This window comes from Kwoniella mangroviensis, assembly GCF_000507465.2.
Source record: "Kwoniella mangroviensis CBS 8507 chromosome 1 map unlocalized Ctg01, whole genome shotgun sequence".
Lineage (NCBI taxonomy): Eukaryota > Fungi > Basidiomycota > Tremellomycetes > Tremellales > Cryptococcaceae > Kwoniella > Kwoniella mangrovensis.
This window is the reverse complement of record NW_027062533.1, coordinates 11,150,103-11,172,738: the sequence shown is the minus strand read 5'-3', so window position 1 is coordinate 11,172,738 and position 22,636 is coordinate 11,150,103. Positions and strand designations below refer to the sequence as shown.

The 22,636-nt window shown below is 43.8% G+C and overlaps 8 protein-coding genes across 8 annotated transcripts; 2 read left to right on the top strand and 6 right to left on the bottom strand.

The window, feature by feature from the left end:
- Positions 1-726: 726 nt before the first annotated feature.
- Positions 727-3,544, bottom strand: I203_104247 (uncharacterized protein; the record flags this gene model as incomplete). Its single annotated transcript, XM_065517495.1, has 11 exons — positions 727-771; positions 826-868; positions 925-1,071; positions 1,154-1,246; positions 1,384-1,486; positions 1,537-1,613; positions 1,684-1,926; positions 1,999-2,158; positions 2,253-2,368; positions 2,631-2,775; positions 2,863-3,544. The coding sequence occupies 11 exons, from the start codon at positions 3,542-3,544 to the stop codon at positions 727-729; spliced, it is 1,854 nt and encodes a 617-aa protein (XP_065374313.1).
- Positions 3,545-4,568: 1,024 nt separating this feature from the next.
- On the bottom strand, positions 4,569-5,522 carry I203_104246 (uncharacterized protein; the record flags this gene model as incomplete). Its single annotated transcript, XM_019144163.2, has 1 exon — positions 4,569-5,522. The coding sequence occupies one exon, from the start codon at positions 5,520-5,522 to the stop codon at positions 4,569-4,571; it is 954 nt and encodes a 317-aa protein (XP_019007212.2).
- Positions 5,523-6,330: 808 nt separating this feature from the next.
- On the bottom strand, positions 6,331-8,449 carry I203_104245 (uncharacterized protein; the record flags this gene model as incomplete). Its single annotated transcript, XM_019144164.1, has 8 exons — positions 6,331-6,747; positions 6,833-6,909; positions 6,991-7,073; positions 7,170-7,397; positions 7,488-7,540; positions 7,654-7,822; positions 7,921-7,956; positions 8,043-8,449. 8 exons carry the CDS (start codon positions 8,447-8,449, stop codon positions 6,331-6,333), a joined length of 1,470 nt encoding a protein of 489 aa, XP_019007213.1.
- Positions 8,450-8,993: 544 nt separating this feature from the next.
- On the bottom strand, positions 8,994-10,897 carry I203_104244 (uncharacterized protein; the record flags this gene model as incomplete). The annotated part of the gene is made up of 4 exons (XM_019144165.1): positions 8,994-10,037; positions 10,136-10,317; positions 10,384-10,713; positions 10,774-10,897. The coding sequence occupies 4 exons, from the start codon at positions 10,895-10,897 to the stop codon at positions 8,994-8,996; spliced, it is 1,680 nt and encodes a 559-aa protein (XP_019007214.1).
- Positions 10,898-12,771: 1,874 nt separating this feature from the next.
- On the bottom strand, positions 12,772-13,397 carry I203_104243 (uncharacterized protein; the record flags this gene model as incomplete). Its single annotated transcript, XM_019144167.1, has 3 exons — positions 12,772-12,845; positions 12,922-13,011; positions 13,265-13,397. 3 exons carry the CDS (start codon positions 13,395-13,397, stop codon positions 12,772-12,774), a joined length of 297 nt encoding a protein of 98 aa, XP_019007216.1.
- Positions 13,398-15,189: 1,792 nt separating this feature from the next.
- Positions 15,190-16,208, top strand: I203_104242 (uncharacterized protein; the record flags this gene model as incomplete). Its single annotated transcript, XM_019144168.1, has 4 exons — positions 15,190-15,269; positions 15,391-15,480; positions 15,562-15,778; positions 15,939-16,208. 4 exons carry the CDS (start codon positions 15,190-15,192, stop codon positions 16,206-16,208), a joined length of 657 nt encoding a protein of 218 aa, XP_019007217.1.
- Positions 16,209-16,573: 365 nt separating this feature from the next.
- I203_104241 (uncharacterized protein) lies at positions 16,574-20,348 on the bottom strand (the record flags this gene model as incomplete). Its single annotated transcript, XM_019144169.1, has 13 exons — positions 16,574-16,681; positions 16,762-16,854; positions 16,932-17,521; positions 17,611-17,923; positions 17,993-18,211; positions 18,316-18,625; positions 18,736-19,067; positions 19,225-19,398; positions 19,482-19,623; positions 19,715-19,935; positions 20,110-20,160; positions 20,223-20,251; positions 20,324-20,348. The coding sequence occupies 13 exons, from the start codon at positions 20,346-20,348 to the stop codon at positions 16,574-16,576; spliced, it is 2,607 nt and encodes an 868-aa protein (XP_019007218.1).
- A 359-nt stretch (positions 20,349-20,707) lies between these two features.
- On the top strand, positions 20,708-22,392 carry I203_104240 (uncharacterized protein; the record flags this gene model as incomplete). Its single annotated transcript, XM_019144170.1, has 4 exons — positions 20,708-20,900; positions 21,003-21,309; positions 21,491-21,871; positions 21,981-22,392. The coding sequence occupies 4 exons, from the start codon at positions 20,708-20,710 to the stop codon at positions 22,390-22,392; spliced, it is 1,293 nt and encodes a 430-aa protein (XP_019007219.1).
- Positions 22,393-22,636: the final 244 nt, after the last annotated feature.

Sequence of the window (22,636 nt, the reverse complement as noted above, 5' to 3'; positions counted from 1 at the left end):
AATGGATCAAGTTTGTTCCCAAATGATCCGAATCGAGCAAGGTACGGTCCAGCTGTTCTATCAGGAAGAGATTCAGATGAGATAATGTGAATTGATATAGATGGTTAACCGGTTCCTGGACTAGGTAAATTGATTTGAAGACCTTGATCCAATATCAATATCTATCCATCCATTTCTCCTCATCAGATCGGATCGGATAGGGCTGAAACGTCGATGTTGAACTTAATAGATCTATGTTAAGGACGTAGAAGGACGGTATTGGAGAGGGATGGAGCAAGAATGTCAGCTTGTTGAAAGTTATGATTCCATCAGTGGCTGGAGATCTTGAAGTGACTATACCTTCATGGGGCTTTGTGATTGGTATGACCACGATTGTAGTAAATGTTTCCCTTATGGGTGCGGTGGTGGTAGTTTTTAGTGTATATCATGGTTGATGGTACGGGTAAAGTGTGCCTAAGTCATACTGCAGTATAGTACCTTCCGTCGCTTGTGAGCTAATGGTCTGCATGCAGTCTACGAGAAAAGGAATTGAATTGCACTTGGTAACGACGGCGAGCATAAGCCCCGGTGAGATATGTTTATGCATGCTATGTACGACATATCCCTTTGCTTCCAAATCTTTGTAAAAATGTAGACATTGATCAAAAACAGACTGCATGTCCTTTAAGAATAAGGAACACTTCGTTGACTCGTAGCATCATATCTGGTGGTGTACCTATTATTCGCTCAGAACGCGATTCTCCCCGTCTTCGTATCCTTGAGTACCCCAGCCTAGAGTTTCCAAACTCTGTCAGCTACCCAAGGCAGATGCACATCAGATCGTACGCTCAACTGGCCAAGCTTATTAACGAAACCAAGTAACATGGAGCTATTCGCGATCAAGGTCAGTCTCGGAATATGGATTTCCTACTTTTCAGTACTCACTCGCATCCGGGATAGGCAATAAAACTCATGGAGAGAGGGTGCATTTCCTCTACACCCGATACAAGAGATTTGAAAGGTACGTGACCGATTGGTACGACATACTCTGGTGCACCAGAGATTGAAGCTGGTGCATATGCGAATAACCGACTGTACCAATGCGAGTTGTTTGAGGATAAAGCGATATCAGTGACACCACATTGAAAAGGCTCAATGGGAAGGTGGCGCTCACTTCTTTCGCTTTGGAATAAAGCTCTCACTGATATTATTCAGTTTTTCCTCCCTGTATACAGGCAGCTTATCAAGAGGGAATGGATCAACATAGCTAAAATGATTCCAACTATGTCAACTTGAAAGTCCTTTCTATCGAGGTGTCCGTGAGAAGAGGGAGAGGGGGGGGGCGAGCGAGGGAGGTTAAAGGGGAGAGAAGGGAGTAAAAAGGGAGGGATTAAGCTTTCTCGCACTGATATAGTTTTCGAACAAGTTTCTTCATCTCTTCCAATCATCCCATTGAACCATTCTGCCGTAAGTTCCTGTCTTTCCTTCATTTTGTCAAAATCTTCGTCTGTCCACGATCATCTTCCATAGCTTTCCATCGGTCATGGAATGTCGTACCAACCGGTGGGAATCTCCCTTCATTTTGGGATCCGTACCACTTGAGGATCGTCTGTCCGAGATATCTCGATTGCCATCTAACATCACTCACAATATCTGCTTTTAGTCTCAGGCTTACTTGAAAGTTTAGTAGACATGTTAACTCACGCAAATATCGTTTTTTTAAACATCTCAACCGTCATAAACCCTCCGTCATCCGGGTGCTTATGCGGATGAGTGGCAGTCTGATTGATCATCTCCACTTTCATCCCTAAGGTGTTCTCGATGACTCGTAATGTCTTCACAACGATCGACCGGATGTTTTCGGGCATATCAGGGAAGTCGTCGGAGGGGACTAATAGAGTCTTGGGAAGATGATTATGTCTTCGATTAGCTTGTGAGTCAGAGTACCTACAAAACACATAAAGTCAGGAGTTCTTCAGATGGGTGATAGTCTTGATGTGAGTTGTTGATCAATCTTACCAAGCATCCAATATCTTCTTAAATTTGGCAGGAGATCTCGTGAAAATACCAGGAGTATCCGTCCATTTGAGTACCTGCACGAGTCCATCAAGATTGATAATACCTTGTGTAGGCTTATTACCGTAAAGTCCTGCCACAGCTGCCGGACCTCTTACAGAGCCTACAGTATGTCGAAGGTGGTATTCAATCAATCAAACAATCAATCAGTCAGATGCGGTGGTCCGTATGGTAGTTGTGAGGTACGGTGGACATACCAGCGGTATCTGATCCAACGGTGAAATCGAGCCAATGGTAAGCTGCCATAGCGCAAGCTGGACCAGAGGAAGATGATCCGCATGATTGATATAGATCGCCTCGAGGTGAGAATGGGCTGTAGTGTGCCAATCAGACATGTCACTGTGGATACGTACAACCACTTACTATAGCTGATCATATGTCTTTTCGATCTGTTATGTTTAATCAGTATACACATTATAGCGCGGTACTTACACAACCAGTAAAGGGAGATCATTTCGTATTGAGAATCTACTACCGTACCAAACCCAAACTCACTACCATTCCACTACTAGCGTATCTACACAAACAATATGAATCAGCATAAAGGTCCCCAGATTACGAACAAATTTACTTACGCCACTGTTTTAGCCTTTCCTACGATTTCTGCACCTTCATTTTGGAGCTTCACCATGGATGATGCTGTAGTATTCGCAGTTCCTCTCCAGGCTGTATAGGTCCTGGATCCAGCAGTGGTAGGGAGACCTTTGATATAGTATATATCTTTTTTTTTATTTCATTCATCCAATCATCAATCAGCCAAAATAATAAAATAACACAAAGAGTATGGAAATGAATGATATTACATACCTTTTACCCCAACTCTTTCGCCTGCCAGAGGTTTCTCAGAGTCAATGGTATATAACCTAGAAGGTACAGGTATCATCTGATTCCCAAATTCATCTACCTTTCCCAAAACTCTGTACGTTCCCAATCCGTCGTTCAGGGGATATACACCACTGACGAATGTCCTATAATACTCGGCATAAAGTCTATACACCGGGAAAAGATCAATTTCGTTCCCGAATAATTGTGATCTAGCAAGGTACGGTCCAGCGGTTTTATCTGAAAGACATCCAGAGGGGACAGTATGAACAGATAAAGAAGGTAAAACCGTTCCTGGACTAGGTAAGTTGATCTTCAAACTTTCGTCCAATATCAATATCTTCGCATCCATCTCTCTCATCAGATAGACAAGAGCAGAGATGTCGATATCGAACTTGGTAGATCTATCTTCGGGATGAAGAAGGACGGTATTGAAGAATGATTGGGTAAGTACGTCATCTTGTTGAAGGTATGATTCGATCAGTGGTCGCAGGTGTTGAGGAGTGAATATACCTTCGTCAGGTTTTGAGACTGGTATAACAACGATTGGAGTGAATGTCTCTCCTATGGGTAGGGTAGTAGCAGTTCTGAGTGTGCATGATGACTGGTGATATGGGGTGAAGTATTGTATATCATCTAGGTCATACTGCAGTAGTACATATAACATGGTGAGTTACTACATTGATATTCTGTAGGAAATAGACTGGATTGGACGTACGAAAAGAACCTTCTCTGTAGACACTTTGACCCCTTGATGGCTAGTAGGTACGTATCCGGTAAAGGACTGGTAAGTATCATGTAAGACTAGTTGATCGTGATTGACAATAGAAGTGGCAACAGTGAAACAAGCTGCCATGAAGACAGAGCTGAGAAGTAAGAATCCCAGCCACATTGTGATTTGAAATACGGCTGCTCGATGGAGATTGTGGGGAGTGTACTTATAGTAGGCTATGACGAAGTTGTGAAAGATAACCAGAAACGATCAATCAGTGAAGTTCGAATATATATAACTTGTAGCAGTAACTCAAACAGCACTGGGGATCTTGCGAAAGCCTCTATGTCGACTTCGGACCAAAGTTCGATATCAAAGTTCCTTTCTTCCGAAACGTCATTGAAAGGAGCATCATTTCGAGGTGTTACTTGTTACTGTTTGTATATTTCTAACAGGAAGATTATAACGCATGCCACGTCCGTGACATTCAGTACCATCGAAGCTCGATCGATTCTTTTGCGAACTCATGGTATGCGAAATGCACTTGAACATTTCCGGTAGGTACGACTGAAGCATCTGCTGTGAATCGCTCAGATATCGCTCAAGGCTCTACTGTCATTGCTGCAATGCAGGCTTTGACATTCAGTAATGGCATGAATCACTTCGAGGGTGGTTACGGAAATAGTAGCTATCTAAATAAATTTACCGTTATCCGGTAAGGTTGATATAATAGTTGGTATGAAATACACTCGATGAAGGTAGACACAGAAAGCTATCTGTTGTAGTAGGATGCGGCTATTCACACGAATGGTGTTGAAAATTGGTCGAATTGAGATCGGATAGTAAAGAAGACTGGTGAAGATACGAATGATAGCATCCGGTACCAGGTGGATCTGTGAGGACAATGGGTTTAGTCAGAAGGAAATGTGGCAAATAAAGCAGATGAAGAGATGAGCATCACTCACCAGGGTGATCGATCTCATTGGATTCCTTCCTCGGTGAGACAGCAAGGACAAGGTGACAATTGACTCATCATCTGAACATTGAACATGTCTTCTTCATACATTCCATTGGCCTTTTCGAAGATCTTGTCCCAGTCTATGTCTTCCATCTCAGCGTCCGGAACACCTATGACTATCCTGTTAAAATCATACTTTTCAAAAGAACAGATAGTATCATTCAGATTTTGCATCAGAGACGTTCTGGTCGTCTTGTTCACTCTGGGACATCTCTCGTGAAGCGTTTTTGGTTGATCGGTTCGCGAGTAGGGCGCTAAGAATAAAGTGTGATAAACTTCACAAAGCGGAAGCGTATGACTGATGATGTTGTGGAGTGTGACCTTTGGAGGTTTTATGAGTGGGGTGAGCCATCTAGTGATATTGACGATCAGGTCAGGTGTCACACTGCTGACTAACTCCTTGAACCTCTCCGAGCACATTGATTTGAAAGCGGGACTGGCAAGCAAGTAAGCGTCCGATTTGCTTCGTCGTAAGATATAGTCGTCGAAGTCAGCTTCATCATATGTGGGCGAGGTGATACATAGATTCTTGATACAACATGACAGTGGAAAAACGCCGAAGAATTGATCATCCACTATATCATCTGCACGCACAAGATGTCGATCGTGCCAATTTGCACAGTCTTTGAGGCATTTGCCAGTGATGAGAAGAGTTTCAATCTTGGGGAAAAGATGACTATTGTGCTTGATGCGTTCGCGTCTAAACCATCCACGAATATCATGGCACAGCTGAGTCGGCATTTGCGTTGTGAGAGTGACAATTCGAGTAAATTTGAACAAGGCGAGTTTGCGTTCTTCTGAAAGAAGAGTAGGATAAGCATATGGGATCGAAGTCGTGTCAGGTTGAGCGATTTCCTCTTCATCTTCAGATTCCATTGGAACGTCAGGCCAAAGTAGCTTGATTGGTCGATCCATTTCCTCCTTTGACAACGTGAGACTATTCATAGATGATACTTTGATTTTTCGATATCTTATTGACCTCGGTAAACCGAGAAAGACTTTATCCGCATTGCATTCTGTGCTGGTGATATGAGAGTATAATGTAGGAGCGGCCAAGCGATAGGTGTTTTTGCATACACTCATAAGATTACCGAGGGTGGATCGATCGGCGAAAGAGATGATAATCGATATAATCTCGTTTGGGAGATGCCCGTGAAATTGGGAGATTGATCCTTCTCCATGATCACCCAGAGGGGAATAAGGAGAAGAGGAAGTCTGATCTGAGACTAACTCATGAGGATGAGATTCATTAGATGCTAAGAGGGGTATTGATTTGGGTACCGGTGTCGGCAGTTGTATGACCTAGCTCGCTTAAATCAGTCAATATACACGCCGAGGCAGAGAGACAAGGAAGGATGGAGACTCACTTGATCCGAGCTCATCTTGGCTTATCAAGTCAAGTGATGAAGTGGTCTTTGAAGAAAGAGAGGTCTTCTTGGGCGGATCCGGATGGAAGAAGGAAGAAGAGAACGTCGAAGATAAGAAGAAGGAAAGAATGAGGAATGAGGAATGATAATTGATAGACGGATCGACACCATCACCTCACCTACGCACGGATCTCACTCGGATCATCCAAGCGATCCGTGCGTCATTCCATGTGGTTCATTCATCAACTGCCAATAGGAGTGATCATTGCACCATAAGAATAAGCAGCCAGACCAGACCAGATCGAGGCCCATAGATCGATATACGATACATACTGTATTCCTCTGAGACAAATCTATTATTGCAACCTCTTCCCCTTCCTCTCCGTCAACCCCATCCCATTCAGACTCTGTACTCCCTTCAACCCCAATCCATACCCATACCCATTACCATTCCCGTTGATCATCCTCTCTCCGCTCCTATCTCGCCCCACCGCGATTTCGAGCCATCTCACACCTTCCAGCGCATAACTTGCCAGCCAGAATATGGGTAATTTCAATTCGAATCCTGCACCTCTTCTTTTCCCACTTCTCAATGATGAAGTGGATTTGAGAACACCATGATTCGCGAAGAATGGATCATTGAGCGACATTTCGCCTGATATCGGGGAAGGAGGCAATGAGGCATGAGGAGAGGGTGTAGAGGGGAGTAATACCGATGAAGAAGATGAGGAAGAGGGGGAAGGAGGTTTGGCTTGAATAGCTTGGAGGACAAACTGGATGACCCAAAAGAAAGACATATTAGCTATTATCAGATATTTGTGATGTATGGAGTGTTGAGATGACTGAGATGACACTTACGAATGGATAGATTAGAGCGAATATCGCCATAGTCACTAGAGGAGGACCGAAGGAAGTCAAGAATGTAGCTGGCAATCCTATGTAGGGATACAACATCAGCCACTGCTCGTACGGATCGGTGTTGGAATTATTGAAGCTGATCGACTTAAATCACTCACCAAATCCAATCATATATGCTGTTCTATCCTGCATGTAGCTAATTCTGTGATCCAGCGGCCAATGCTTGGAGGTGAAATTCCATCTTCGAATCAACCCCAACATCATTAATCAGCATCCACTACATTCTTTCCAAGGTGGTGCAAGAAAGCCCAATAGTTTTGACAGAGACTCGACTCACTCAAAACAGTAATACGCATCAATCACACACATATACGTAAAGCTCATCCATCTCCCAAAGAAGGGTATCAACCCGATCAACCTCGATATCAAGGTGAAATCGCTGATTAACAATATACGTGTGATCGCTTGGAACACCTTTGCAAACGGTGCGATAGTCGAAGTCTGCGTCGATGAAGGAGGAGCCGAGGTGGTTGGGGTCGACACAGGAGAGGGTTGAAATCGGTGTCTGAATGGGATGGTCAAGGATTTTAGCATGGTTCTAAACGATATCAAAAGTCCTGTGTATGGAAGTAGGAAAGGGATCGAAATTACTTACGAAGGATGTAATATTGCTTGAGCTCGTTTAGATATGGAAGGACCCCATGAAGCCTGCACATCGAACAAAGATCAGTAAGCATCTCAGATACAAATTAGACAATGCTGAACCTTCCCAACGACCTTGAACAAGTGTACAAAGATGATGTGGGTATAGGTCCACTCACATTGATCCAGAAACATACGACGAATACCGGCCAGCTCAACAGGAGATTATACCACATACCCATTTTCTTCGTCTTACTCTCCATTAACTCCGATAAGGGATGGACCAAGAAGGGCGAGAAGAATAGTGATCCGAGTGATAATGATATTAAGGAGAGGATGTTGATTAGGCTATCCAGACACACCCAACATATATATCAGTCAGACAGTCAGTCGTTGATGAAGATATTATCTGCATGATATCTGCAACACAGTAGAAATTGACTTACGTAGATTTCAGCACCAACGTCCTCAATTCCCTATCACTATATATACCATGACATCAGCTCACCATTCATCTGATGGAACAATGACAGATGACAGACGAAAGGGTTCATATCAAATTACCCACCTCCAAACCAATTCCCAACTCCTTTCCAACCTCACTGCATCCCTCAACCCCATCCTCAAATGATCAATCATCCCTCTAATCCTAATTCCAATATACTGTCCATCCGTCCAATCCCCCCCGCCATAACTCTGAGTATAACCCACATCCAATCCAGGAGAGTTCAACCCTCCGCCCGAGCTGTACGTGTTGATCCCACCGAGATTCAAAGGTGATGCCTGCGGTATACTATATCTCGGTACATTCCTATTGGCACTATTGCTTGTAGGGTATAGATTGGCAGATTGACGACGTAAGGGCGTATATGCCTTGTTCGTAGTTGGATTAGAATTGGTTTGTCTTGATGATGAAGGGGTGGATGAGGACGAAGAGGGAGGAGGGGCAGCTGCACCTGGACGTCGATGTAGCATTTCGATCTTATTTTTCGGTAGGTGACGAGTATCTCAGGTCAATATCGCCGTGGTCGTGGTTATGAATGTGGTTCCGGTATCGAGGTGTCAGTGTATATATAATGGGGTATTTTGTATTCTCGAATAGTTTGTGAGAAAACGTTCGAATGTTTCCTGCGCGTCATGTACAGCCAAAGTAACGCGTCACGTTATTTATGGATATAGATATATTCAAACATATCAGATATCAGATACATTCCTCATCCAATTCTCAATTCTCAATTCTCACCCGAGAAATTCATTACAACTGCAAGCGAAGCCAAAATAGATGGAAGTCAAGACACACATAGATAGGCGAATAGAAGTACGAGCGATAGCGATTTATAATGAATTACAAACAAACAAATCAATAGATCCAGAACAGATATACAAAACTGTTACCAATTTCTTTTCTCTTTTTCCCCAAGTCATTTCTCTTTTTCGACTTCTTTTCCCAACTTATCCTTAACCCACGATATAGATATCCCCAAGACAATTTAAAGTTACTGAATCAGACCTGATTCGATCAATTCGCAGAATCCAATCCTACCCAACTCCCTTCCATCCCACTTCCAGAAGCAGAAGTATCTTCATCCCCATTCCCACTTGAGTTACTAGTGGTATGAATCGAGCTAATCAAATCATCATTTCCCTCATGATCACTACTGTTTGCAGAAGCGGTCGTGGGCGTTCTCGGTAGGCCTTTCTCTTCTTTATGTCTTAGCGAAGGGGAAAGTAAATTTGAAGTAGTAACAGGGTTGACAGGACCAGTGGAAGAAGTCGGTAAGACATAGGTACTTGTCAATCCAACCAACTTACTAAGTAAGATGGGAGGTAGGTTAAGGTGGTTAACGAAAAATGGGAAAAATGATTTGGAACCGATAAAGCAACTTTCGTTATTCCTAAATACCGTTCCTCTCAAGACCGACACATTCGGATTGAAATATGAAGGTCGTTTGATGATTTTCAATAATTTCTTTTCAAACTTATCGTAACTTTTCACTTTATTTCCTAAGCCCACTATACCCAGAATATTACCGTACAAATTCGAGATGGATCCAACCAAATAATCTCTGATCACTGATATTTTACCGCTGGCAGAATGGTTATTTACTAGTTGTTCCCTTGCGGCCTGTCTTCTAGTTAGGTGTTTCCCACCACTCAGTATAGCTGGCAGAGTAGGTAGATCCACGTCACCCACGTAAACTGAGACGATCCGAGCTCCGGAAGATGCAGCGAGATTACGTCCGAGCAAATGGTGGTTGAGAGTAAGCACCTGACTTGCAAACGTATCGGGGGTAGTAACGACCGAGCCGGAAGGGAAGAAGTTGATTAAAGTCGGAGTAGATCCATCGGAGTTGGGTGACAGGAGCGTTGGTAGAGCAGGTAGTGATCCCGGTTGACTTGGTGGAGATGGATTAAGAGGGTAGAGAGAAAGGAAAGAGTGAATATGAGGTAGTTGTTCTGGTGAAGGATTGTAGGGATCTCCAGAAGGGTACTTGCCAGATACGGGGAATCGAAGAGTCAGGGTGGCAAGTAATGATCGGTGGAATGGTGGGAATGTTGTGGTCTAAGCGATACGGGAGAATCAGACACAAGCTTTGACCTTCCATACAACCGGTGTGAGAGATAGAGAGCGGGAATATCGTTCGAGAGAGTGACACTCACGTCATCAGGATCGTAGATCAACACTCTGAGTGCTGATTTCTCTTCCAATCCGCTCAGTCGTCTTTCCAACTGATCGGCATCTCTCGATTTAGGAACAGCTACCAGTACGATGTATCCAGCTCTGAGCAAGCTCGCCGCAAGAGGTATGAGGAGGGGTGGCATAGGTGACGGGGCAAGAATGACTTGTGACAATCATCGTCAGCTTGTCTGATTGCCTTAATGTTCAAAGCTAATTCATAGCAACTCACCGATCGCTTCCTTCAACATCCCATCCTCTACTCTACCCTTGACTCCAAATTTCCTTCTCATCTTCAGATCATTCTTGAGATTTCGCAGATTATTTGAATACTTGTAAATTGTTAGACCTGTCAATCCCAGCCCAACTGAGATCGCCGCGCTGAACAAGTACGGATGCTCTTTGATCAATCTCTCCGATTTGCAATAGGCCGCTTTGAGACCTGTGGTGGGGATGATAGAAGGTGGTGAAGGTGGAGGGGGAGGTGGTGGAGAATCTTTACCTCCGAAGGGTGGAAAGGGAATTGAGATGGATGGTGGTCCATGGATGTTTAGCGTTTCGACTGTAAGTGAGATCCGTTGACTTGTCAGCACTAGGTATCAAAGGGAAGGTTTGTACGTACATAGTTCGTTGGTGACTTTCTCCATGGTTTCCAACATCTTATAAGGTAAGTCATGGAGGTTGTTAGGCACTTGATTGTCTAACCATTCTTCGAGTTGGTCAAGGAAGGATAAATCGTCTGGCATGATGAGAGTACCTCAACTCGGCGAAGGTAGGTTTAACAGGCGTTAATGGGTCTTTGTGCGTGTGTTGTGTATTGCTGATACGTTGTCGTAAAGCTCGAGAACGTGAGATGATGGATTATATACCCATATGTGAAGTATGTGATCGCACACGGTGGATGTTCGGCAATGAGAATGGGAATGGCAATATTGGAATGAGTGATGATGGAGTGATGAAGCGAGTTGGTGATGATGAGGATGATGATAGTCTGCCGGCATCAAGTCCATCCTCGGTGATAGCCGGACTATCCCCATCTCATATCATGTTCAGGTTTATGCCACATCATTCCGTGCTATCAGTTCATTTTGATCCCGCTCATCCATCGTATAGGTTTCTCTTTGCTTCGATTTTGTCTGGTGCTTCAAGGATATGGATGGGTTTGTTATCATTGAGATAGGAAGACTTCACTACCAACACATCAGAAAAAAGAAAAAGAACTTCAGTCCACCATGCCTTTCTCAGACGAGACCAAAGATAGAGTGAACGCTGCTATCAAGTGAGTGACAGAAGGACAAACTATTTTTTTTTAAAGTTTATGAGGTGAGATTCAAATACTAACGCCATGCTCCTTTGATAGTGTCGGCAAGGTCAGTATCATATCCCCTTGTCACCTCATCCTCTCACGTCTCTAGCTTATGACAGAGACACTCAAGAAGCTCTGAGATGGACATGGAGGATTGGAAGCTGATGGTTGCGTCTCATCAAACATAGAACATCTTGACAGTCGCTTGGATCCCAATGATCATCTACATCGGATACAGGAACTCCAACCCACAACCATCTTTGATCAAGTGGGTCTTTCTATCTCTTAGTAATATGTCAATTTGGGTGACTAATTTATGTTCTTTCGTGTAGACTCATCACACCATTAGCGTAAGGATATAACCTCTATAATGAAGAAAAACCAAAGGTAAGTTTGTCCTTACATATCCAGTCAAAATGTATTTATCATACTGACAATTACCGTTGATTCTATAGGTGTAGCTGTAATATCACTTCTCATGCATTCTCATAATCCCTACCTTCTCTTCAATATATCAAATTACTGATAATGACCTACTGATCGCGAGTTCAACTATCGTTATAAATCAACCGTCGAATCTCAACAGATGATCCAGATCAAGAGGCGATCAACTCATGTCATGACACCACAGATGTTCTCTATTCAAATCATAGTGATGGACTTGGCGATATTGTTCTTCCGTCATATTGCCAAAGAACCATCAATCATGATCTCTCAAGGAAAACGGCCGATCACGACTCAACTCATCTTTACCTTTCATCTCGGATCACTTCTCTTCCTCCATGATATCTTCTTTCGCTTGTCTTGTTATCTTCTGTATGTCACCCTATTCGATCCCAGCGATGATGTCAACAAACCGAGGATCAGCGTCATCTAACTTCACATCATTCGATGTGGAAACAAAAGAGACGTCTGTATTTACCCTACCATCCATATAGGGGATGAGTATGGGCAAAAATGAAGATCACGGGAGGCCCGGCTGAGCTGGTAGTATGAATATCTATCTGTTCATCTAATCGTCCTTTCACATACTCATTATCTGACGTTCATCTTTCTGCATCTGGTCTCATCTGTCCTTCTCGTGATCTTGTTCTTTCTTTGGAAAAGTGCCCTCTACGAGCGTCTAGATGGATGAATATAATGCATGTGACTATATATCACTCTGATTTTCTGACAAGTAAGGTAAGAGTCAATCTGAATTTCAATCGATAAATCCTATCTACAACAACCAAGTCGTGTTACTCTTATTCCATTCTGTTATACTCAGATATATGATCTACCCAAGAGTATCATCGCATTGGCCTATACAGCCGTTCATCTACCTAGAGCTGGAAGGACAGTCATCGCAGGTACATTTACCTGGAGGACAGCTGCACGAGTCTCCACATCTAGTCAATCAGACAATGCCGATGTTAGTGTTCAAACCTCATTGAAACAAAACAGATCTTATGTGTATAGACTCACGAGCAACCTTTCGATTCTTCCTTCTTGGCCTTGGCGGGACAGTTGGCGCAGGTACATTGACCAGGTGGGCAAGTACAGGTTTGAGCGCATCTATACGAACGGACAGACAAATAAATTAGCATATTATCATTCAGTGGGAATCGACAATCCTCGTTACACCTCACCCCTCGCCGCACAACCCCAATCAATCGATCAATCAATCGGTAAGTATACAGCGACTGTATGACTCATCGTATCATCTCTCCCACATCCACTCGCACCTGCACATCATCATCGTCATCGTAATTCACCTCCCCTCTCTCACCCTCTTAACAAGGTATGAGGTGGATGAATTCGCACTCACCCGCGAGCCTTATCCTTGTTCTTGTTGGAGTTAGGGCATGATCCGCACTCGCACTTGCCTGGAGCACATTTGCATTCAGGTTGGCAGCTATATCCGCATTGAGTGAATCAGTCAAGTATATCAGCCAAATCATCTCTCAACTATGGTACCAACGATATATGGACAGATGATATGAAGCTATCACATAGAGCGCAGAGAGAGAGTGTGTGTGTTTACGTGAGGATGTTGAAGTGTTTGGCAAAAAGTTGGGGGAGAAGATGGACTCACGTGCAGATGGAACTTGGGTTCTTGGAGCTGCAAGAGCAAGAAGCTGAAGAAGCTGCAGTGGGAGGTACAGTTCTGCGACGAATAAGGAAAGTCAGTTCGGAACACCGAGGATGAAGTGGAGTGGAGTGAGGTGATTGACCAGCACACACCAGCTAAGGCGTTGAAAGCAGCAAGACCTTTGACTCACGAAGACATGTTGGACAGGCTGCTCTTGTCCTTGTATGTATAGATATGTTTGTTTAGTACGAAGCAATGATATGGATGGAGAGATTGGATTGAATAGAATTGCAAGTTGGAGTATCGACTGTCACTCCGTATTTATAGTTTATCAGGTTTGAGGGATGAGGTATTTACATGAGCCATTTTACGCGCTGCCCAAAGTGGCAAAAATCACTCAAATCGCTCAGATCAAACGTTATCTGCGACTACCAAAAACAGCCAAGCCCAAGCAGACAAAAGAACTGTCAGAGCTCATACATGTTTGACTGGAAAACGGAAGTGACTTTCTTTCGTATATACGTCAGGGAGCAGTGATCTTACTGTAAAGCATATGAATATGTCAAAGCCTCTGGATTCGGACAGACGCAGCTCGATGCCAACGGAGAATACCTTTCTTTAAAGGATGCATGCCAAGTCGGCGCCGTTGGTCAAGGAAGGCCTTGTTCCTTGTCGTCAAGGCGAGTTATACCAAGCCTATCAGCAGTTGGCATTCCTTTCACATTCTTCTATCAAAGTAGCTTTCCGTGGAGTGTGGTGCATCTGTGATCAATGGGGGAGTCACGTGATATCAATTTCCGCACATACCGCTCATTATCATAACCGCAATGACCGGAACATTCTAACTGGTAACAGCTATAACAGTAACAATTTTGACTTGAACATTCTACGTCTTCCAACAATAGCGAAAAATGATGGAGTTCCGTACTCGACGGGGTCATATCTAAAATGACCTTCATATTCCCAGGGACATACTCCTTCGAATCAAACTCTTCTTCAGATTCAGAAAGCGAAACGTTCAGTGAGTCCAGATGGCAGAGGACAGTAATGAGTCATAGTCTCTTAGTTAGCTGACCTGTGCTCAAGATACAAGTGCAGATCGAAATTGAATCAGACGCCTCACCCCGCAAACCCATTATGATGGAAGAATTCTGTAGGAACATAGATAGATGGTCGAATGTCTTATAATGGCTCGGCATGCGACAAGAGGGGACTTGAGACACATGTCGATCAGCTCGACTTTGTCCACTTTGGTAACATGGCAAGACTCGAAAGGAGACTGTGACACCACTGTAATGACGAATGATGTTTATTTATGATCAGTGAAAGAGATGTCAAGATTCGGTGTTGGCACCGGAGATGGAGGCTAGCGTGAGGTATCAAAGTAAAAAAGTGTATATCCGTACTACACATAAGGACCCGCACTTCTTGACGATCACTTTGCAATCAATCGAAATATGAGTATGACGTAGATGATCAAATCAAACCATGACCGACATGCACACACACCCCGTCAAGCTACAAACTCAAGTCACTGATCCATCATACTCAACACTTGATAATCAACTTCCAATACATACATACATACATACAAACATACATATATATATATCACCTATCTCCCTCAGCAAGCTAGTTACACTGATAGAACGACCCATACCATGTCCACTCCTACACCAGAAGCCTCAGGCGTAAGGCAGCGAGCCAACAAATTGGAGAAAGAGGATGAGACCAAGAACCCGTGAGTGACCCATACTGGAAGAAGAAGACTTGACACTTGGCATATCATCATCGTGGGGATGAACATTATACACAGGCCTGTAAAGGTCGTGAAGCTAATCATACATATTGATCTTACACAGCGCATCCCTCTCTACTAATCCCGCTAAGAAAGTTCCTCGAAATAAACCTCACGTGAAACCTCCTTTTATCGACATGTCAATGAACAAATTGTAAGTCCTCCGGCTAGATTGACCAGTACAATACAGTAAACAGAGAAGCTGACACAGAATTATGTTGAATCATCATGACAGCCTCACATACCTCGTCTTATCGCTTTTCCTCGTTTTGGCATTTTACATCTGGCGATTCGTCGCGTGGGCACATCAAGTAGGAGGTTACTGGGCAGTCATCACTGGAAATCACAAAACTCCCGTCTCTGATGCAGCTGATTCAGCGGCAAGTGCAGCGAGTAGTTTGTCCAGTGCGTCAAGTAAGGCCACCACGTCTGTTAATCCAAAATCCATCGCTGTGAGTACTACCCATCCTGGAAATACGATCGTTCTCAAATTCAAGTTGTCTTTTGTCAATTCTCCTTCCTTAATCTTTGTTCCTATCCTTCTCATATATCCCTTTTCTTGTATAATCGCAATGTTCTCATGACTGATATTCTTGCGATATATAATCACAGCCCAAACCTACTCAAGGTGGTCAAGGAGAAGAAGACATCCAATCTCAAATATACCACTTGGCCAATTCACTAGGAATCAAACCTGCCGAACTCTCCGCCGCCATTCGACCATTAGTCGATCCCTCTGTACCGGACCCAGCTGAAAAGGCTAAACAGGAGATCGAACTTCTCAGAGCTCAGGTAGAAGCTAAAGCTACGGAACATCAAGGTGAGGCTCAACAGCATGAAGGAGGAGTGTTGAATATGCTCGGTGAAGCTCTGTTAGATTAGGCGAATCATCATACTGAGAGAAGAAAGGATGGTAATGCTGGAAGATATAAGGAGGAGAATGATTAGTAAGAAAGGGAGATATTGAGTAATAGTACTTGGTGACACAAGAGGTAGAGGGCAGAATGGAATGAATATTACGAATCATGAATTTCAATCAGAGATCATAGATCTATCGCCACGAGTTTACTGGTACACTCCATTACTCTATAAGAATCGTATAAATATCATGCATTTTGAACAAACAAATATAAGAATGAATTCTGGGGGTGTACGAAATATCTAATCTATTCGTTTTCGTTTCTGTTCCAATTTTCCTCTTGTGAGATTACTCATTGCCCTAACCTATATTACACAATTGACATCGATCACTTCGATCCAGCCAAATCAGCTGGGAATCCCGAGAAATCTTGTTGATCAGTGACATTTTGACCTGATTGAGTGTATGAGATTCTCATTCGTAATCTTATCGCAGCCTACCAGACGAGAATGTGAGCGATTGCTCCATCTTCTCGAGCGGATATATGTTGTGAATAATCGAAATCGGTAAACTTACACCTGCAGGAGCATGTATTCTCATCTGTTGAGTTTCTGTCGACCCAGCCGAGATATCAGACGATGACATAGCTTGCATCTGAAGTTGTTGTGTCTGTACCACACACAATCAGAACGATACATCAGCATTGATCACTCCAAACCCAGCTTGTATGTTATGTTAAGACCTACTTTAGGCACGGCAACCTGGAAGTTGACTCCTCCAATAATCTCCCCAGTTGTATTCTGGAATCTAGCCAAGATCTGCATCAAACCAGGTTGGTTGGGTGCCACTTTAGGTGTCAAGGTTATCTTCAGTCCATTCTTCTCATATGCCGTATAACTCTGTAAATTCGACTTAGGTGGTTGTGCCTGTGTTTGAGGTTGCTGGACAACAGGTTGAGGGGTAGAGTTTGAAGGAGTGACTAAATCGAATAATGATCCTGCACCTCCACCACTGCTCAAGCCAGGAGAAATTGCAGGTGATCTAGAAGTCGAGGTGGATCGCGCAGCAGGTGTGGGTGTCGAGTCGAATAATGACATTATATCAGCAGCGGCGGATGTCGATTTACCATTCTGCTGAATTGTTGGTGAAGTAACACCTCCTCCACCTAAATCAGAAGATCCACCGCCGAATATATCCGCCAATAAATCTTGTGTTGATGGACCAGATGAAGCTGAAGGTAAGTTGCCATTGGTTGGGGAAGTGAGGTCATCTCCGATGAGATCTACCACCGTATCTTTATCCGTCCGAGTAGATCCAACGGGTTTACGTTCGCTCACTATCATGGCACAAGCAGTAAGTCAGCCACTGTCTTAATGTCACCGCGGGAATGAGCTGTATCGACAGAGAAATGCGAAGCCGACTCACCAGTACCCATTATAGTCGCTCTGATCTCAGGAGGAGGCATTCTCTCCAATACACCAAGTTTGACATCATTCAATCCAAACAAATTACTAAATTCAACTGCTCTCTGCTGAATCTCCAATTCCAGATTACTTGAAAATCCGGCTAAGATCTCTGCGATCCTATCTTGGTTATGAGATTGTTGAGGTGTGGAAAGTTCCTTGAATCGGACTGATAATTTCGATAAAGCAGTCAGGACGAATTGTCGAATAAGGGTGTTGGTGTATGGTGAAGATAGGACGAGGTTCAGGAGATCGATCAGATCTGAGTCCGTTACCTATCATGAGGAGAGGAATCAATCAACGATCCAAAGCAGTATATGGGCGATCACGAAAATTTGACTCACCTGCTTTACCTCTTCTCCATCATCAATTGTGCCACCCTGTAAGAGTACATCTCCGAATTCACCGATGATCCAGACAGCAGCGAGCGTCAAACTCTCTTGCGAAAGATCGTTCGATAAGGCTGCGTAAAGTCGTTGAGCGGTGTAAAATTGAAGTTCGGGTGTGTGGCATGTGAGTCGGATGAAAGCCGCTAAGATCTCTTCTCGAACATAGTTACCAGCCTAAATGAGCACGAGTCAAAAAGTTAGCATGCCGTACGTCTTGAGTGATGTCTTCCTCAATCTTCACGAACAAGTACGATACCTTTTTGGGAAAAAACACTCACCAACTTCAACACCCTCAGAACAGTATCAATCTGCCACCTCTTATTCGGTGCGAACCTCTCGGCCGCCAAGCAAATCTGAGTGGTCATACCGAGCTTGAACTCATTATCCGCTACTTCCAAGAACGACAACAGTTCTCTGATCATCACTCGAACATTCCCTTCATTGACCAAAGCGTATGATAATTCCAGGGCCCTTCGTCGGATAGAGATATCACCATCTCGCAGACAATCCAATATCGTATTTCGGTGTCGTTGGACAGCATTGGTATCGATCGATACGACTTTATTGAGTGTGTTGAGGGCAACGTATCTGTGAATTAAGGAATGCATATCAGCAGAATGATCTTATGATAATGATTGATATCCTGAGTTTATCATGACTTCTGATAAGGGGTCAAAAAAGGAATCTCAATGACCCACCTGATATTGTTATCTCTATTACTCAAGAACTTCCCTAAAATATTGATAGCCATAACCCTCAAACCCGAGTCCGCCTCAATCTCCAAAACCGTCAAAACAGTTTCATACAAGATTGAATTTCCGACATTCTTCGTACTATCCGTATTAGTCGCGACTTGAGCAAGGATGTCATTCATTATCTCAGACGAAGCAGGATCACCTCTTCCAAGGAGACGTAGTAATCGTAATATTTTCACTTGTAGGAAAGGGTCGGTGATACCTAGAACGTCGTGCTCGGCTGAGTAGCCTGTGGTCACTAGGTTTTTGAGATGTTTGACCAGATAGCCTGTTGCCTGAATTTCGCAATAAAAAGTTTAGCTAGAGATTTGAAGTATAATACGAGTATGGGCAATGGAAGATCAGAGTGTTAAAATCTCTGACGGGGAATTGCACGACGTGCAATATACGAAGATTGTGCTACAGATAGCGAGGCTAAATTAGGTTACTCACTTTTCTAAACTCATCGCAAACTTTCTCGTCAATCTCACACATCTCAGTTATCAACGTGATACCAGCTAACAATACACCGTGATTCCTATCTTGGATCAACATTTTTGCTTTAGTTATGAAATGATCCATCAGGTCCGGCACACGTCGGATAATTCTCAGTGCGCATAAAGCGGCCTATAATGTATATCACAAATATCAGCTCAAATCACATCCTCATTAGTGACCTAATGAAAAAAAAAAGATATTGGGCAGCTCACCTTCTTCCTGATGTAGGTGTTACTACTCCCCAATAACTTTTCAATCTCATTGGCTAAATCCCTTGACATCTCCTCGGAAGATATGTTGGCGAATGTACAGAGTGCTAAGCCCACGGCATACATGTTGGAATGGTTCATATCGCTAGTAACACATCAATCAAAAGGTTATCATTTGGTTTTCACCCATGCGTTGTGTGAACATGAGATAAACAGGATGGAGAGGAAATACCTACTTTTTCAACGAGTTCGTCACCAACGTCAAAACTTCCTGATTCTCATCCAACAGTAACATAATACCAAGATATCCCAATCTCTTATCTGCGAAACGAGGCGAAGCGACGAGTTTGAGACATTCGATCTGACCGAAATGCGCTGGATAGCCTAACATGTGGATGTAGAGGAGTTTGGCAATGTTGTTGTATCGAGTGAAAGAGTCTTCTTCTTTGAACGATGTCTGTGTGACACGAAGCGATTGCGAAACAAGACCAGTATGGGGAGATGAATATCGATTATGAGGGTTTATGATAAACAGGAGGTTGATAATGATGTGGAGGAGATCACGATCGGGAAGGAAGATGCGTTGAATTAGCTCAACGTCCGAATACTCTGGGCGAAGCAAGACACTCACTCGGACAGCCGCTGACTCCTTTTGTATGACTGCTCGTTCGTCCGCCAAGGTCTACACAATGTCATGTCAGTGATCCATCAGATGCTTTGTAGTCTGCCGACCGCTGGACCCACCTTGCAAGACCTTATGGCCTTGATCAACGCTACGTGTCATCTCGAAGTCAGCTGTGGATGCTACAATCCAGCTTGGAATCTCTTTCAATTCGCTAGCTCACCTTTGAGATTGTAGTGCCCGCTCATCCTGCCTATGCGCTATTCTGCTGCAGATGGACACCTATGGTAGGCTGAGAAGAGCTGTTCGATGTCAGGATAAGCTGAACCAGCAATCAAAGTTGTCATTGTCCATCATCCATCATCCACATCCACGCGACTGAGCTGAGAGGTGTGGTATAGCTTCGACGGGATCAAATATTGGACAAGTCAAGTGGCACTATCCACAAGCAAAAACAAACAAATGCGTCATAGCTTTTGACCACCTAAATCAACATTCACATCAACATTCATCTTTCTCTTGAGTTTCTGCAGTCCACATCTCATCTATACGGCCACTTCTTAGAGTGTTGACTGACAAAGCCTCTCAAGACTCGACGGTCTACAGAATGCCCCCACTTAACATCTTCCTCACAACTTGGAACACGGGTCTACAAGGATCCAAAGCCCAATCTCAAGATCTAACAAGTTGGTTATTACCCGTCTTGCAGCGTACGGCGAATGATCCGGAACTGCCTCAAGGTAGTATACCTGATCTGTATGTGATAGGTGTACAGGAACTGTTACCTGTTCATTTAGCCCGTAAGTGCATTTCTTCTGGGCTGGACCTCTGGATCTAATCTGTATCTACACACGATTCATATCATCTCTTCAAGGATTGTCCACTGATAACATAATGTGCAGTCGCAGGTCTTTCTCGACCCGTCTTGACTATCCTGACCGAACGAATACAATCACTCCTCTCTGCACATGCCACATCCCTATCTCCTGAGAAACAGACTGAAAAAGAAGAATACACGTTGGTTTCGAGAGTTTCCCATGTAGGAGTGGCATTATGGGTGTTCGCGAGGAGTAAGACGATAGAGGGCAAATTGGGGAAAAGTCTAACGTCGAGTTTGGGCTTGTATTACGGTGGAATGGGGAACAAGTCTGCTGTTGGAGTTAGGCTGCCTGTGAAGCGGGGTGAAAATGGGGGATGGGAGGTATTAACGTGAGTGATAATTTTACTTTGCTTGAGCTTTGTTCTGTTAAGACTACACGTATATTCTTCATCTACAAGAACAATATCGTACTCTGTGCAGCTGTTCAACTACTCCAATCTCATTCTCTGACATCATCAATCCAATCGTCATAGCTAACCTCGCTTTTTTGGTTCTTTTTTTCCCTTCCAGATTTGTTAACACCCACCTGGAAGCACACGACCATAATATTCCTCGTCGAAATACGCAATACCAAAATATCCTTTCCTCCTTGGTATTCCAACCCTCCAATCCTCTAGCAGAACCGTACCAGATATTCGATACTTCCCATCTATTCATCATGGGTGATCTGAATTACAGATTATCTAAGCGACCTTCAGCAGAATCACTAAGAGAAGGTGATGCGAGTGATGACATTCAGTTGGAAAAGGAGAGAAACGAGATGATCATGCTGGATACGCTGAAAAGGGAGCAGAACGCTGGGAGGGTATTTGTGGGATTGAGGGAAGGGGAACTGAACAGGTTCGCACCTACTTATAAGAGGGTTGTAGGTCAGGTAGAGGGGTACAGCAAGTGAGTGATCTATCCCTTGTCGTCAACTCAATATATATCACATTTGAATGTGCATGGATTAGATTGAGTAAGCGCGTATCTAAATGCTAATGGCTGTTCATCAATGTAGGAAACGTATACCAGGATGGACCGATCGTATATTGTTCGCATCTCATACCGATGATTCGAGTGGCTCCGACACTACACAGATCGCGCATTACTCCTCAACTTCGGATCTGACGATATCAGACCATAAACCCGTTCATGCCGTATTATCTTTACCTGCTCTTTCCTCCTCCATTGCAGCTACCGCTCCTCACCTTGCACCTGTCTTACCTACTGCCTTCCCCCGTATTCCAGCTGCATCGAAGGAAATCATATGGGCATGGAAATTGATGGGTATGTTCTTGGACAGGTTGATAGGTTGGCCATGGTGCGTTGTTGTGGCTCTTGGAGGAGGTAACGAGCGGACTGGTCTCGGAGTGGGTGCATTCATAGCTATGGTATGGGGTGTTTGGTGGTCTGGTGTATGGTCTGGGTGATTTTGCAGTGGGTGGTGGAATCCTATATTGATAGTCATCAGTCCCCTATGGATGTATTCTGTATATTTCCTGTATATCCTGTGCAATCAGTCTGCACTGTTGAACAAACAATCCGAATGTGACGCACCGGCTCGGATATTGCCGAGATGGATGTGCCCTGCAGTCGTCGAATCGGTCCATCGTCATGTGCTGGTTTACGATCATGCTTGCATCCCAAAAGGTATATATACATGCATCGTTCATC